The 17,310-nt window shown below is 35.7% G+C and overlaps 1 protein-coding gene across 27 annotated transcripts in view; it reads left to right on the top strand.

The window, feature by feature from the left end:
- VPS13B (vacuolar protein sorting 13 homolog B) overlaps positions 1 to 17,310 on the top strand; it is an 807,303-nt gene that overhangs the window by 137,004 nt on the left and 652,989 nt on the right. For 26 of the 27 annotated variants that reach the window (XR_011570715.1, XR_011570716.1, XM_070803099.1 and 23 more), the window contains one exon: positions 11,726 to 11,907. Coding sequence is in view for 25 of the 27 variants with exons in the window: in XM_070803099.1 (XP_070659200.1) it covers positions 11,726 to 11,907 (182 nt within the window). In the remaining 2 variants the exon portion in view is untranslated. Of the gene's footprint in view, positions 1 to 4,684; positions 4,773 to 11,725; positions 11,908 to 17,310 lie in introns of those variants that run through there. The other variant, XM_070803118.1, reaches the window with a different exon arrangement.

Genomic DNA, 17,310 nt, shown 5'->3' with positions numbered 1-17,310 from the left:
TGGATTCATCTGAATATCTTCCTCTCTATCCCTTCCCAACTTCTTGACTTTTTCAGTGTCTTTTTTTTTTTAAAAGCCAAGTCTTTCACCGTACTGTCTCAGTAGTCAGTGGCCTAAATAATTTTTACTCACTCCTCAGATACTGACTCAATTGATCTTTTCTCTGGATCATATCCCCCTATTATATTTTTTAACAGATTATTTTTCCTGCTTTGCATTGTACTTTTCATAGGAGTGATTTTTACACTTTTCTTTTTTGGGTGATTATTTAATAGCATTTTCCCTTTTTACATTAAGTTCAGTAAGGACTGTCTCTTTTTCTATGGAGGTCATTAATCTTCAAAACCTTGAAACTATGGAAAATATAAGTAAATACTTATTGACATGCAGTTGCTAATTTCTTCAGCCATTTTAGTGGTTTTTGATTTTTTGATCAAGATTTTAGTTTGTATGCTTTTTTCTGATGACCAAATTTGTATTCTTTGTGCTTACATAATATATGTAAAATGTGCTCTTGGCCAGAGCAAAAACCAATGACTTTAATTACTGAAATTAAACTAAAATTTTAGTGATTTTTTTCCTTATCAGAATTCTCAAAATAATATTTGAAAGTTTTTAATTACGTATATAAGATATATTGCATGAACACACTTCTTTTTTTTTGTAAGTAAACATTTTTGCTTAAGTACGTGACCTGTCTATATTGAATTAACTTGTGTGAGAGATGATGAGATTATTGAAGAAACAACATTTTGCTCTCTTGTATTTTGTTGGTTTGCTACCACCTATAGTTCATTGTAAGATTTTGAACTTTATATGTTACAATAAGACATTCATTAAATTTTAATTTTAGTGATGGACAACTTTTATTTCTCATTTTCTCTGTCCATATGTCATCTAATATTTAAGTTCCAAATATTTCAAAAATTTGGAAAATGATAAAATGTTCTCATATCTCAGTAGAATATAATTTGTATTTTGCAGGTATGTGAAATGGTCAAATGGTGGTAATTAAATAAATATAGCAGTTAATATTGTAGGAATATTGATAAAGTGATACACTGGCTAGTGAATGTAAATCTTGATTCAAACAACAGAATGTCAAGTATGCATTAAAAAGACCAATGTGGAAGAGTATGTAGTTATGTAGAAAAATCTTGATCGCTGAGATACGTTGCTTAGTCATAAAAAGCAGGCTTATATATATATATATGTATATATAACACATATATATATGTATATCTTCATTAAAATTATAAATATGTCTATGAATCATAAAGAGACAGAGGCATGTAGATCTGTTTGCTGAATTCATAAAAAGTGGTTATTGTGGGGAGTGGAGTGGGAAGGAGGAGGAAAGAGGGACTTTAACCTTTCATTTTACCTACCATTTAGGTAAAGAAGTTTTTTCTCATCCATGAGTGTTGATATATTGTGTAAGTTAAAGAGTCATTGTGTGCAGAATGAAATACAAATTTCTAAGCTTTTTAAACTGCTTTCATTTCTCAGTTGAATTAGTGAGTTTTGTACTCATTTTATTTTGGAAAAAGTGATCTAATCTTATTTTACTGTACAGGATATGAGTAATAACAAAAATACATTTTTGGAACCAATTTTGTAGGTTCAGACCTTGCATTTGGGGACTCTGTATAAATCTTTAGATCCAGCTGTTGCTGAGGATATTCTTGCAATTGCGTGAGGTGTGTTGATTTTAAAAGAATGGATGATTGTCCTGAAGTGTACGTATGGCAAAAATTTTATAGTATTGCTATGAATGTGAATGGATTGTTTAATTCCTTTGCATGAGTATTTAAAGCCACTTCCATGTTTTTTATTTAAAATTTTGGAGGAAGAATTTTCTTTACAGAAATGTCAGATTGGTCCAAAAATTTTATCAGCTCTGTATTGTAATTTGTCAGCAAATGATACAGACAGAATCTTTTAAAGTGTTTGTTAATTAGGGCATATTCATTTTCAGTCTTTGCTACTGCACAATCAAGACCTACTTGTTTCTTTTTCCTTAAATTTGTCCTGGAGTTTGTCCAAGTTGAGTTCTAATGAATTGTTTATCCCACTAGTTACATTAGGATTTATTTTTCCCTAGAGAGTAATGTTTGAATTGATAGTTTTTAAACCTATTCTGTAAAATGAACATATGTTCTAACTTGGACTTCTGGATATGTGAAATAGGCATTTGTTAAATAAATTATTTTATTTTCACGAACTTAACTGTTAAAATGTAGGTTTAGTGATATTTCAAAAATATGAAGTAAATCCAGAAGTTGTTAGGTAATTTTAGTATAACTTTTATTGAGCTGTTTTGTTTTAAGCAAAGTTTAAATAAATTTGTAGTGGTATAAATCACAAGGAAGATTATACTTTTATTGTTCATTTTCATTGACATTTTAATGAGCTCCCAAAATAGCTTAAAGTTATATAAAATCTATTGATCTCTTTAAAAAAATAATTGAAGCAAATACAGTATAATGGTATGGTTTGCTGAATTGTGTTTGTTGAAATGGATCCATGGATATTTCCTATTTTCTATATTAACCTGTTAGAAATATCTCTAAGTTGAAAAAAATAAAAGAGAAAAAACCCTCTTCATTGATACTGTTAAACTAACAGGTACATCCTATATTCTACCATCTGCCAAATCATTTATAAATGGTTTTAGTTCAGATGATACTGGAGTATTTAGCAGAAATATAATAAAATGTAATTTTATTTGTAGTCAGTTACAGCTGGAAAATAAATCACAAAACATTCCCTACGTGTATGCTATAATTTACTTGTTTGTTATTGAATTTTGGCTTTTGTACAAAGTATAAATTCTTTCCTTTGATGTTGAATTAAGTTGAACCTGAAGGAGAGCGTTACCTTCTACCCTTGGGCAGTATTAAAATATAGAATAAATTAATCTTTTTGAATTTGCATATGTTTAAGTTTTTATTCAAATCTGTGTTATCCTTTTGGGAATCATTTTATGTGACATATGATGGCTTGCAAGTTAGACTACCATATACAGTAGCTGAATTTTTTATGAAATGGTAAAGGCCCACTTGTAAAAAGAATCCTGACTGTAATTTTGCCTTATAAATAATTATTGCTAGAGTTATAAGAACATGGCTCTGGCTACACCATAGGACTTCCTGAATACCACAGAATATCTGGCTAAAGATAGATATTATTAAGCTAATTATACATATTTATATTGTAGGTTTCCAAATGTGTGTTCTGTTTACTTAGTATCATTACTGGTAAACTGTTGTGTTTTTGTTTTTTTGTTCAAGAATTTTGAACAGAAATTTGAGAACATAGTAGAGAGAGAACCACCACTCAACTGTTATACCCGCAATAATAGAAAAGAAAATGACTTAAATAATGGGCACAATGTTAGAAAACCTAAAGAAACCAGTAAGAATAAATATAAATGTATGAATTAGATACTATTTTTTCTCCTCCCTCATTTGATTGCTATTAATATTAATACTTAATGTTATTAATATTAATAATTATTAATATTATCAAATTAGTATTATTAATATTATCTCTATTATGTTGCTTGCATGGTTTAAGGAATGTTTTATTTGGTACATTTTAAAATTTATTAAATTTTTTGAAAACTTTTTGGCCCCACCACATGGCATGTGGAATCTAGTTCCCTGACCAGGGACTGAACCTTCTCCCCTTGCAATGGAAGTGTGGAGCCTTAACCACTGGACTGCCAAACCCTTCAGAACGTATCTGTCTCTGTCTATTTATTACAGTCCTTTGATTTTTTGGCAAAATGTGACCAGGTTTGTCGAGTGAACGCCAAATCCAAGTAGAGCCACATATTACTATTATGTATTTGAGAGTTGTATGGACAGGGCTATGTAGATGTCTTAATGTTCAGCTGTTTATTTAAATTATGTGACATGCTAATGGAGACAAATACTTCAGGGAGTTTTTTAATTTAAATTGAGATAAAATTCACATAATATAAATTTACTATTTTAATTATTTTAAACTGTTTGATTCACTGATTTTTAGTATATTCACATTGTTGTGCAGTCAGCATCACCATCTAACTCCAGGGCATTTTCACAACTCCAACAAAGAAATCCTGACTCTCTGATTCTGGATAGAGACTGCCACATACGACATGTGGCATTTTCTGTCAGTGGCACTAGTGGTAAAGAATCTGTCTGCCAATATAGGAGATGCCAGAGATGCAGGTTCCATCCTGGGTAGGTAAGCTCCCTTGGAGAAGGAAATGGCAACTGATTCCAGTATTCTTGCCCGAAAAATTCCATTGACAGGAGCCTGGCAAGCTACAGTCCATGGGGTTGTAAAGAGTTGGACATGACTGAATGACTGAGCTTTTCTTTTACTTACCATGTTTTCAAGGTTTCTCCATGTTGGGCATGTATCAGTACTTCATTACTTTTTATGGCCAAATACTACTACTGTATAGGGATATTTTGTTTATTTATCAATTGTAGCTTTGCATCTTTTCCACTTCTTGTGCTGTGCCTAGTCATTCAGTCATGTCCAACTCTTTGCGACCCCATGGACTATAGCCAGCCAGGCTCCTCTGTCCGTGGGGACTCTCCAGGCAAGAATACTGTAATGAATTGCCATGCCTTTCTCAGGGGATCTTCCCAATCCAGGGATTAAACTTAGGTCTCCTGTGTTGCAGGCAGACTCTTTACTGTCTGAGGCACCAGAGAAGCCTACTTCTTGGGTAATGATAATGCTGCTCTGAACATGCATGTATGAACTCTAAGGTAAACAGGTTTTCAATTCTGTTGGCTACATACCTGACAATACAGTTGCTGTTTTTACATTTTTGATAAACTGTCAAGTGTTATACACAGTGGTTGTACTATTGTATACATCCACTTCAAAGTCTGAGAGTTCTAATTCCTCCCCATCCTTGCCTACACTTGTTATTTTGTTGTTGTTGTTGTTTTCCTTCTCCTTTTATGTCCAACCTAGTGGGTATGAAGTGGTATCTCTTTGTGTTTTGTTTTTTTTTGTCTTCTCGATGTGTGGCATGTAGGATCTCAGTTCCCTGACTGAGTATTAAACCCGTACTCCCTGCAATAAAACTGCTAAACCACTGGACCTCCAGGAAGTCCCTCTGTGTGGTATTGATTTTCATTTCCCTAATCAGATCAGATCAGATCAGTCACTCAGTCGTGTCTGACTCTTTGCGACCCCATGAATCGCAGCACGCGAGGCCTCCCTGTCCATCACCAACTCCTGGAGTTCACTCAGACTCACGTCCATCGAGTCAGTGATGCCATCCAGCCATCTCATCCTCTGTCGTCCCCTTGTCCTCCTGCCCCCAATCCCTCCCAGCATCAGAGTCTTTTCCAATGAGTCAGCTCTTTGCGTGAGGTGGCCAAAGTAGTGGACTTTCAGCTTTAGCATCATTCCTTCCAAAGAAATCCCAGGGCTGATCTTCAAAATGGATTGGTTAGATCTCCTTGCAGTCCAGGGGACTCTCAAGAGTTCTCCAACACCACAGTTCAAAAGCATCAATTCTTCGGCGCTCAGCCTTCTTCACAGTCCAACTCTCACATCCATACATGACCACAGGAAAAACCATAGCCTTGACTAGACGAACCTTTGTTGGCAAAGTAATGTCTCTGCTTTTCAATATGCTATCTAGGTTGGTCATAACTTTCCTTCCAAGGAGTAAGCGTCTTTTAATTTCATGGCTGCAGTCACCATCTGTAGTGATTTTGGAGCCCAGAAAAATAAAGTCTGACACTGTTTCCACTGTTTCCCCATCTATTTCCCATGAAGTGGTGGGACCAGATGCCATGATCTTCGTTTTTTGAATGTTGAGCTTAAAGCCAACTTTTTCACTCTCCACTTTCACTTTCATCAAGAGGCTTTTTAGTTCCTCTTCACTTTCTGCCATAAGGGTGGTGTCATCTGCATATCTGAGGTTATTGATATTTCTCCCGGCAATCTTGATTCCAGCTTTTGCTCATCCAGCCCAGCATTTCTCATGATGTACTCTGCATATAAGTTAAATAAGCAGGGTGACAATATACAGCCTTGACATACTCCTTTTCCTATTTGGAACCAGTCTGTTGCTCCATGTCCAGTTCTAACTGTTGCTTCCTGACCTGCATACAGATTTCTCAAGAGGCAGATCAGGTGGTCTGGTATTCCCATCTCTTTCAGAATTTTCCACAGTTTATTGTGATCCACACAGTCAAAGGCTTTGGCATAGTCAATAAAGCAGAAATAGATGGTTTTCTGGAACTCTCTTGCTTTTTCCATGATCCAGTGGATGTTGGCAATTTGATCTCTGGTTCCTCTGCCTTTTCTAAAACCAGCTTGTACATCAGGAAGTTCACGGTTCACATATTGCTGAAGCCAGGCTTGGAGAATTTTGAGCATTACTTTACTAGCGTGTGAGATGAGTGCTGTTGTGCGGTAGTTTGAGCATTCTTTGGCATTGCCTTTCTTTGGGATTGGAATGAAAACTGACCTTTTCCAGTCCTGTGGCCACTGCTGAGTTTTCCAAATTTGCTGGCATATTGAGTGCAGCACTTTCACAGCATCATCTTTCAGGATTTGGAATAGCTCAACTGGAATTCTGTCACCTCCACTAGCTTTGTTTGTAGTGATGCTTTCTAAGGCCCATTTTACTTCACATTCCAGGATGTCTGGCTCTAGGTCAGTGATCACACCATCGTGATTATCTGGGTCGTGAAGATCTTTTTTGTACAGTTCTTCTGTGTATTCTTGCCACCTCTTCTTAATATCTTCTGCCTCTGTTAGGTCCATACCATTTCTGTCCTTTATCGAGCTCATCTTTGCATGAAATGTTCCTTTGGTATCTCTGATTTTCTTGAAGAGATCCCTAGTCTTTCCCATTCTGTTGTTTTCCTCTGTTTCTTTGCACTGATCGCCGAAGAAGGCTTTCTTATCTCTTCTTGCTATTCTTTGGAACTCTGCATTCAGATGTTTATATCTTTCCTTTTCTCCTTTGCTTTTCGCTTCTCTTCTTTTCACAGCTATTTGTAAGGCCTCCCCAGACAGCCATTTTGCTTTTCTGCATTTCTTTTCCATGGGGATGGTCTTGATCCCTGTCTCCTGTACAATGTCACGAACCTCATTCCATAGTTCATCAGGCACTCTATCTATCAGATCTAGGCCCTTAAATCTATTTCTTTCTTCGACTGTATAATCATAAGGGATTTGATTTAGGTCATACCTGAATGGTGTAGTGGTTTTCCCTACTTTCTTCAATTTAAGTCTGAATTTGGCAATAAGGAGTTCATGGTCTGAGCCACAGTCAGCTCCTGGTCTTGTTTTTGCTGACTGTATAGAGCTTCTCCATCTTTGGCTGCAAAGAATATAATCAATCTGATTTCGGTGTTTGCCATCTGGTGATGTCCATGTGTAGAGTCTTCTCTTGTGTTGTTGGAAGAGGGTGTTTGTTATGACCAGTGCATTTTCTTGGCAAAACTCTGTTAGTCTTTGCCCTGCTTCATTCCGTATTCCAAAGCCGAATTTGCCTGTTACTCCAGGTGTTTCTTGACTTCCTACTTTTGCATTCCAGTCCCCTATAATGAAAAGGACATCTTTTTTGGGTGTTAGTTCTAAAAGGTCTTGTAGGTCTTCATAGAACCATTCAACTTCAGCTTCTTCAGCATTACTGGTTGGTTTATAGACTTGGATTACTGTGATATTGAATGGTTTGCCTTGGAAATGAACAGAGATCATTCTGTCGTTTCTGAGTTTGCATCCATGTACTGCATTTCGGACTCTTTTGTTGACCGTGATGGCCACTCCATTTCTTCTGAGGGATTCCTGCCCGCAGGCTACTGTAAATAAGCTGCTGACACTGTCATTATGTAAATATTATTGCAGACTCATGGGAAAATTCTTTTCAGATAGATTCCTGAAAGATGAATTAGAGGCTGGGAGGCCTTGTTAGTCCTATAGGTTAAAAGAATCATTTGTTGTTGGTTAGATGCTGAGTCGTATCTGAGTCTTTTGTGACCCATGGACTGTAGCCCACCAGGCTCCTGTCCATGGTATTTTCCAGGCACAAATACTGAAATGGATTGCCATTTCCTTCTCCAGAGGATCTTCCCCTCAAGGGGTCAAACCCATGTCTTCTGCATTGCAGGCAGATTCTTTACTGCTGAGCCACCAGGGAAGCCTTAAAGTCATACATTATCTTTATTTGAATTTCCCTTTTTACTGGTTAGGCTCAAGAATCTTTTCATGGTTATGGATCATTTCTATTTTTACATTCTGTGCATTTTTTATGTATATCTTTGTACCATTTTTGAATTGAGGTATCTTTTTTTCTTTAATGAATTTATAATTTTTTCTCTTAAAATGATTCCTATTTATTCTTCAGGATTCAACTTAAATACAACAACTGCACTTTTCCCTCAACCATTTTAGTGTATCTCACAGGAACTTGTTTTCAGCATTGTTACAGCATTTGTTTTGTTAAATTCTAATTACTGGTTTATTGTCTCACAACTGGATTCTGAATTCTTTGTGTAAAGATAGTCCCTGTGTCTTCAATTACTAGCAGAGAACATTGTGTCTGTTAAGCTTACAAAGTTGCTCATGACTGAGCGACAAAGCACATAATTAATTTTAACTCTAGTTTCTGTGGTAGATTGGGCAGGGATGATTATGTTGTTTTCATTGTGTAGTCACTAAGTCGTGTCCAACTCTTTGTGACCCCATGGACTGTAGCCTGATAGGCTCCTCTGTCCTTAGGATTCTACCTGAATCATCTGCCTGAATCACTCTCCAGAAATCCACACAACTGTCACTTACTTCCTTCTAGTCTGCTTAAGTTTTGCTTGGAATTAAACCTTTCCTTTTAATAAGATCTACACTGTTAGTGTGAAAGTCGCTCAGTCATGTCCGACTCTTTGCGACTGCATGGACTATGCAGTCCGTGGAATTCTCCAGGCCAGAATGCTGGAGTGGGTAGCCTTTCCCTTCTCCGGGGATCTTCCCAACCCAGGGATCAAACCCAGGTCTCCCACATTGCAGGTGGATTCTTTACCAGCTGAGCCACAACTACCCACTGTATATGAAATTGCTCCCTCTTCAGTAGTTCCTGTTCCATGCTCTTCTTTTCCTATTTCTGAGGGCATTTGTCTTCTAACTTCCTTAAATCAGTTGTTTATGTTTATTATTTGATTTTTAAAATGCTTCCTATCCCCATTAAAATGAGGACACTGGGATTTTATTTTATTGTTCTTTCTTTTGTTCATTGATGTTTTAAAATGGCTAGTACTAACTTGTGGAGAAGGTGATGGCACCCCACTCCAGTACTCTTGCCTGGAGAATCCCATGGATGGAGGAGCCTGGAAGGCTGCAGTCCATGGGGTCAGGAAGAGTCGGACATGACTGAGCGACTTCACTTTCACTTTTCACTTTCATGCATTGGAGAAGGAAATGGCAACCCACTCCAGCGTTATTGCCTGGAGAATCCAAGGGACGGGGGAGCCTGGTGGGCTGCCATCTGTGGGGTCGCACAGAGTCGGACATGACTGAAGTGACTTAGCAGCAGCAGCAGTACTAACTTGCCTCAGTCATGTCCTCGTCTTTGTGACTGCATGGACTGTAGTTTGACAGGCTCCTCTGTCAGTGTGATTCTCCAGGGAAGAATAATGGAGTGGGTTGCCTTGCTCTTCTTCAGGGGATCTTCCCAACCGAGGGATCAAACCTGCGTCTCTTACGGCTCCTGCATTGTAGGTGGGTTCTTTACCACTAGTGCCACCTGGGATACTTCCTAAGTAGGTAGTGCCTGACTACTATACATGGGCATTTAATAAATATATGTTGATTTTATAGATTTTTCTAGAGAACAGCTTTACTATGAAGCGTGAATACCAGCTAGGGTTAACATGAGACCTAAACAGTCAAAGTCATAGTAGCATTGTAGCTCTTTTGTTTTTTCACAACCCTAGAACTGCAAAGTAAAAATCCAGTCTTGACTTTGAAGGATATTAGGTTTATTATTAATAGCAAGATGGTTCTTAGCTGCAATACCAATGGCTAGAAAAGGAGCCCATTGACTTTAAAGATGACTGAAATTAGAAGCATTTCAGGAAGCATTCTTCTTTGGTGATCTTGTGATTAAGAATCTGTGCTTTCAATGCAAGGGACATGGGTTTGATACCTGGTCGGGAAACTAAGATCCCATATGCTGCACAGCGCAGTGGAAAAACAAATAGAATAGTGTCTGCAGAGAGTTGGAAAAAAAAAAAAAGCCTGCCTGGAAAATGTAAAAGTAACCAATTAACATGAGACTGTCAGTGTCTCATCAGTATAGAGTATTGCTTGAAACCCCTTTATAGTCGTACGGTTAAGTAGCCCCCATACACTGGTTGTTTTTACTAGTCTGTAGTGGACAGGTTCGGGAATTTTGTAGAAGGGGAGTTCTGGAAAAGTCCTGGTCCCTCCATGTTACTTTATTAAAATGCATGCCCATACCACTTTTTTTCTCTATTCGTTGTTTTCTCCAGGCGTATCAATTATGTATATTTTAGGTTATGCTTTTCAGACAATCATATCAATGTCCTTTTCTATCATTTTATACTTTTGCGAAAGTTGTCTGTGACTTTCTCAATTTCATTTGCTCTGTTCTTCAGTGTATTTTATGTTTTTAATATCTAAATATCTGAGGATTTTACAGATACTTCTATTAGTTTATAGTTTAATTCCAGTATAATCTGCACGTATGTTCTGTATGATTTCATTCCTTTTAATTTTATTGAATTTGGTTTAGTAAATATAAATTGGTGCGGCCGCTGTGGAAAACAGTGTGGAGATTTCTCAAAAAGCTAAAAACAGAACTATCATATGATCCAGTAGTTCAACTCCTGGGTAAATGTTTAAAAAAAATAGAAACACTAATTTGAAAAGATAATGTACTCTAGTGTTCGTAAGCAGCATTATTTGCAGTTGCCAAGATATAGAAACAAGTGTCCATCTACAGAGGAATGGATAAAGAAGATGTGGTGTGTGTATATACACACAGTGGAATACTACTCAGCTGTAGAAAAGAATGAAATTTTGCCATTTGCAACAATGTGGATAGACTTGAAAAATACTGGGCTAACTGAAATAAGTCAAATACTGTATGATATCATTTATATGTGGAATCTAAAAAAAATACAACAGACTAATGAATGTAATAAGAAAAAAAAGAAAAAAGAAGCAGACACACAGATACAGAGAACCAAGTAGTGGGTACCAAGGGGAGAAGGGGAGACACAAACAGTGGGATGTAAAATAGGTTCAAGGATGTATTGTGCAACATGAGGAATGTAGCCCATATTTTGTAATAACTGTGAATGGAAAGTAACCTTTCCAAATTGTGCAGAAAGTAAATTTAAGAAAAGAGAATAAGGATTTCGTACTAGTAATTAGTAGTAAATTAATTAGTATTAGTATTATTTTTATTTTTGATGATTGACTTGATTAAAGTATAATGCTCGAGCAGTATATATGTGTATGAATATGTGTGTGGACATTATTCTAGCTTGTATTTTTTATTATTGTTACAGGTTCTGAAATAAAGTTAGTAGAATTGCATTTCTCGTTGATGGAACTCTAATTAAAATAATGTCCCTGGATACCTTTTTGTCTTGCAATTTTATTTCATATTTTTTTAAAAATAAATATCACTTAATATATTGTTTGTTATGCTTTCTGTTTTCTTATGCAGGACCAAAAGATCTCAGATTGCTATAACTGAAGGCATTTTTGAGCTTCCAAATCTCACAGTTCAAGCTACAAGAGCTCAGACACTTCTGCTTCAAGCAATATATCAAAGTTGGTCTCATAGTGGAAATGTCAGCTCTTTAGCAGTTAATGAAGCTTTGATGAATGAAGTTTTCCAGACTGTAGGTAAGAACACCGTCTTCTTGACAAGTCTATGGAAAACTCTTATTAGAAGTGACTAATATTTTATCATTCAAATTCATTTGTATAGCATGATCAACTTAAATTGAAGTGTATTTCTGTGAAAGCAGGCATTTATAGTTCCTGTGGAAAATCCAAGATATGAGTTAAGTCATTCATTTTTGTTCTCTGCTATCAACTTGTAGATATATTTTATACTTGCAAGGGATTATTTTTTACCAAGTCTTTGTTCAAATTCTTGGACAACTTTTGAGGGGATCAGTGTGTATATTTGAAATGATTAAAGTCAATTATAAATATAATATATTTGATTATGCTGGTAGAGTGGAATAAAATTCCTTTTTTTATTTTATTTTAAATTTATTTTTTTTTTAACTGAAAGATAATTGCTTCACAGAATTGTGTTGGTTTCTGCCAAACATCAACATGAATCATAGGTATACATATGTCCTCTCCCTCTTGAACCTCCCTCCCACCTTCCTCCCCATCCCACCCCACTGGGTTGTTACATTACAGTATGTAAAATAGATAGCCTGTGGCCATTTGCTGTATGATTCAGGGAACTCAAACTGAGTGCTGGAAAAAAATTCTTAATTGCAGTATTTTAGCATTTGTAAGCAAGTTATTTATTTTATTTATGTGAAAAACTTGAGTCTTACACCCTGAATGAACTACTGAAAATTAAAAATTTACTTTGATGCCAGTATTATCTTCATCTTATCACTCACTTTATACATAAATAGGAAAACTTAGAGAAGCCTTGCTTCTTTTACATTGTATCAGCTCAAATAAAGTTACTTTTGTTGGTAACATAAAAGGATGTATTTTTATTAAGTGTAGTTATGCTTAAGATGTTATTTTATACATTATTTATTTAGTAAAATAAATTTGGTTTTGTTGTTATACAATGCTTTTTAAGGTTTTAAGGTCAGACTTTACTATGGGGAGTGTTTTATAAATTCTTAAAAGACACAGTTTAATTAGAGCCTTTTAACATTTGATATAGCCATTGCCTAATGCAAAGTTTTATGGTTGTTTTTTGTCAGATTTTTAGGATTCTATAAAGAGATTATAGGACTGATGTTTCATTTGTTTAGAAATTCTTAGCTTATGAAAGGGCTTTGAATTCTCTAAATCCTCTGAGATAGTGTACAGATCTTCTTATATGTATATACACCTATACACATATCCATATTTATATTCTCTTTTTGATTTGATGCTTTTATTAAATGTAGTGACTCTGTTTCTTAGTCTTTTGAATTATATCTATTTTTATCATATTAACATAGTTATAATTGTTTTATCTTTGGTTGGTTTTTGCTATACTTCTATTTTCATTATTTTACTTAAAACCTATCTATATTTTTATGCTTTAGGTATATGTCTTGGAAATAGCATAGAACTAGATATTTTAGATCAAATTTTATAATCTGCCTTTTTGCTAGTAAATTCAATTCATTTATACTTGTGATTGTATTTTTTGTCTTTGTTTCTATCATCTTACTGTTTCATTTCCTTTTATACTGTTTTAGTTACCTACTTTTTAAAAAAATGCTATTTTTCTCATTTAATTTTCCTTTGTATAATTGTTTGAAATTTGTATCCTCTTACTGAATTATTAACTTACAAAATAACTGATACTGCTTTGAAAAACAATTTGTTCTTCAGAAAGTTAAATGTAGAGTTAATATGTGTGCATACTAAGTTGCTTCAGTTGTGTCCAACTCTGTGCACCCCTATGGACTGTAATCCACCAGCTCCTTTGTCCATGGAGATTCTCCAGGCAAGAATACTGAAGTTGGTTGCCATGCCCCCCTCCAGGGGATCTCTGGACTCAGGGATCAAACCCGGTCTCTTAGGTCTCCTGCATTGGCAGATGGGTTCTTTACCTCTAGCGCCATCTGGGATATAACCCAGCAGTTTTACTCATATATATATATATATATATGTAGCCGAGAATTGAAAACACATACTACATAACATCTTATACATGAATTCATAGCATTGTTATCTTTTCCTTTTTTGCATGCATAAGTGTTTATTGATTTATTTTTATTAAAAATTAAAAAAATTATTTTTCTTCATGCTGCACAGTATGTGGACTCTTAGTTCCTCAACCAGGGATTGAACCCATGCCCCTTGAAGTGAAAGCATAGAGTGTTAACCAGTGGACCACTCAGGAATTACCAAAAGTATTTATTTTTTAATAACAATTTTATATATTTAAGGTGTGCAACATGATGTTTTTATATATTTAGTGAAAGGATTACCAGTCAAACTAATTAACATACCTTCTCACATAGGTACCATTTTTTTTCCTATGATGAGAGCACCTGAAATTTACTCTTAACAAATTTCCAGTATATGATACAGTATTATTACCTAAAATCATCATGCTGTACTTTAGATTTCTAGAATTTACTCATTGTATAAAACTGCATCTTTGTATTCTTTGATCAATATCTCTTATTTCCCCCACTTCCCTACTTCTGGTAAACAGTATTCTGCCCTCCGCTTCTATGAATTTGACCTTTTAAAATTCCACATGTAATGGAGATCACATAGCATGTATTCTTAACAGCCAAAAGGTGGAAACAGTACAAATGTCTCTTACTGATGAATGGATAAGCAAAATGTGTTATATCTTTACAATGAAATATTATTCAGACATAAAAAGGAATGAGGTACTGATACTTCATTATCTTATGTGGATGAACCTTGAAAATATTAATGCTAATTAGAAGAAGCCAGATGCAAAAAGTCTCATATTTTGATTCTAGTTTTATGAAATGCTTAGAATAGGCGGATCCATAGAGAGAAGTAGTAGATTAATGGTTGCCAGAGCCTGGGGAAAGGAGGGATGGGGAATGACTTCATGAGTTTCTTTTGGATTGATGAAAATGTTCTTGAAGTAGATAGTGGTGAAGTTTTCACTCTTGTGAATATGGTAAATTCCTCTTAATTGTGCACTTTAAAAGGATGAATTTTATGTTACATGAATTTTATCTTGTTAAAAAAATGTTTTAAATGGATGACTGTTTTAACTGGATTGAATTATGTGTTGTGGTCTGAATGTTTGTGTCCCACCAAAATTCATATGTTGAAATTCTAATGCCATTGTCATGGCATTAGGAAATGTGGAGCCTTTGGGGGTTGATTAGATCATGAGAGTGTAGTCATGAGATCAGTGTCCATATTAAAAGAGGCCAGAGAGTAGCTCCCTTAACCCTGCTATCATCTGAGGACAGATGAAGAAGTAGGTAGTCTGGAGCAGGAGGTGGTTCTCACCAGACCGTGACCATGCTGGCAGACTGATTCTGGACTTTCTGTATCCAGAACTGAGAGAAATAAATTTCTGATAGCAGCCCTAAGGGACTAAAACATTTTGTCATTACCATTCATATGACCATTATTTTATTAGAGTTACTGTACAAAAGCTTTTCTTTCAGATTTTCACCTGAATCGTCTACAGTGAAGCCGTTCTTTAGCAGAAGCATTTATCACTGTTTGAAATTAACTAATTCTTTTTTTTGTTGTTGTTGTTTATCAGATTTCTATTTTCTGTGACATTCCTTCCAGAGTTTTTTGTTTGTTTTGTTTTTTGGTTGGGTATCTCATAGTATTTGTTGTTTGATGTTCAGTTGCTAAGTCATATCTCACTCTTGGGACCCGTGGACTGCTGCACGCCAGATTTCCCTGTCCTTCACTGTCTTCCGGAGTTTGCTCAAATTCATGTTCATAGAGTTGGTGATACTGTCTAAATGGCTCATCCTCGGCCATACTGTTTTCCGTTTGCCTTCAGTTTTTCCCAGGATCAGGGACTTTTCTGCATCAGTCCTTCCAGTGAATATTCAGAGTTGATTTCCTTTAGGATTGACTGGTTTGGTCTCCTTGCAGTCCATGAAACTATCAAGCGGCTTCTCCAGCACCACAGTTCGAAAGCATCAATTCTTTGGCGCTCAGCTTTCTTTATGGTACAACTCTCACATCTGTACATGACTACATGAGAAAAACATGTTTGGACCTTTGTTGGCAAAGTGGTGTCTCTTTAATATGCTCTCTGGGTTTGTCATAGCTTTTTAACAAGGAGCAAGCATCTTTTAATTTCATGACTGCAGTCACCTTCTGCAGTGATTTTGGAATCCAAGAAAATAAAGTCTGTCACTGTTTCCACTTTTTCCCCATCTATTTGTCATGAAGTGATGGGACCGTATGCCATGATCTTATTTTTCAATGTTGAGTTTTAAGCCAGCTTTTTCACCCTATCACAAGGCTCTTTAGTCATCTCATCTTATTAATCTACCTTTATTTAAAATTTTTGTTTTTGTTGCTTAGATAGCTTAAAAATTCATACTAATTTTTGATCATACTTAGTGTATAATATTCAATCTGACAAATTAATTCAATATTTCCTTTTCTGAATTTATTGAATGGACTGTGCTATGTAAAAGCATCTTATTTAAAATTTCTTACTCTGAAAACATTCTCTCCTGATAGGATTCTGCCATAGTCTTAAAAAAATTGAATAGATAAGTAATCACAGGTTAAGTGATTTGTAACCTGATAATCTGGGACTAATTTTTTTGGAGATTAAGGGAGTTGAGGAAAATGAAATGTGTCAGGAAGTTTTTATCTCTTTTCTAAGATTTCTTATTTTTATCAAATGAAGCAGATATAAAGTGTATCATTGAATTAATCAGCTAAAATATTTTTTAAAAGCCTGATTTCCAAGTGTCTAGTTTTATTTCTTTGTTTTTTGCTCCCATCTCGCCCCCCCAAATCTTACTCTGTTCATTTTATTCTTAGTACAGTGCTTTTGCTGTTTGATCACTCAGTTGTGTCCGACTCTTTGCGGCCCCATGGACTGCAGGACACCAGACCTCCCTGTCCTTCACTATCTCCTGGAGTTTGCTCAAACTCATGTCCATTGAGTCGATGATGCCATCCAATCATCTCATCCTCTGTTACCCCCTTCTTCTCCTGCCCTCAGTCTTCCCCAGCATCAAGGTCTTTTCAAATGAGTCAGTTCTTCGCATCAGGTGGCCAAAGTATGGAGTTTCAGCTTCATCATCAGTCCTTCCCATGAATATTCAGGGTTGATTCCCTTTAGGATTAACTGGTTTGATCTCCTTGCTGTCCAAGGGAATCTCAGGAGTCTTCTCCAGCACCATAATTCGACAGCATCAATTCTTTGGTGCTCAGCCTCCTTTATGGTCCAACTCTTACATCCAGACACGACTCCTGGAAAAGCCGTAGCTTTGACTGTTTGACCTTTGTTGATAAAGTAATGTCTCTGCTTTTTAATATGCTGTCTATGATTGTCATAGTTTTTCTTCCAAGGAGCAAGTTTCTGTTAATTTCATGACCATTGTCACCATCTGCAGTGAT

The sequence above is a fragment of the Bos indicus genome, chromosome 14 (assembly GCF_029378745.1).
Source record: "Bos indicus isolate NIAB-ARS_2022 breed Sahiwal x Tharparkar chromosome 14, NIAB-ARS_B.indTharparkar_mat_pri_1.0, whole genome shotgun sequence".
Classification (NCBI taxonomy): Eukaryota; Metazoa; Chordata; class Mammalia; order Artiodactyla; family Bovidae; genus Bos; species Bos indicus.
Note: the sequence above shows the minus strand (reverse complement) of the source record. Positions and strands in the feature narration are given on the sequence as shown.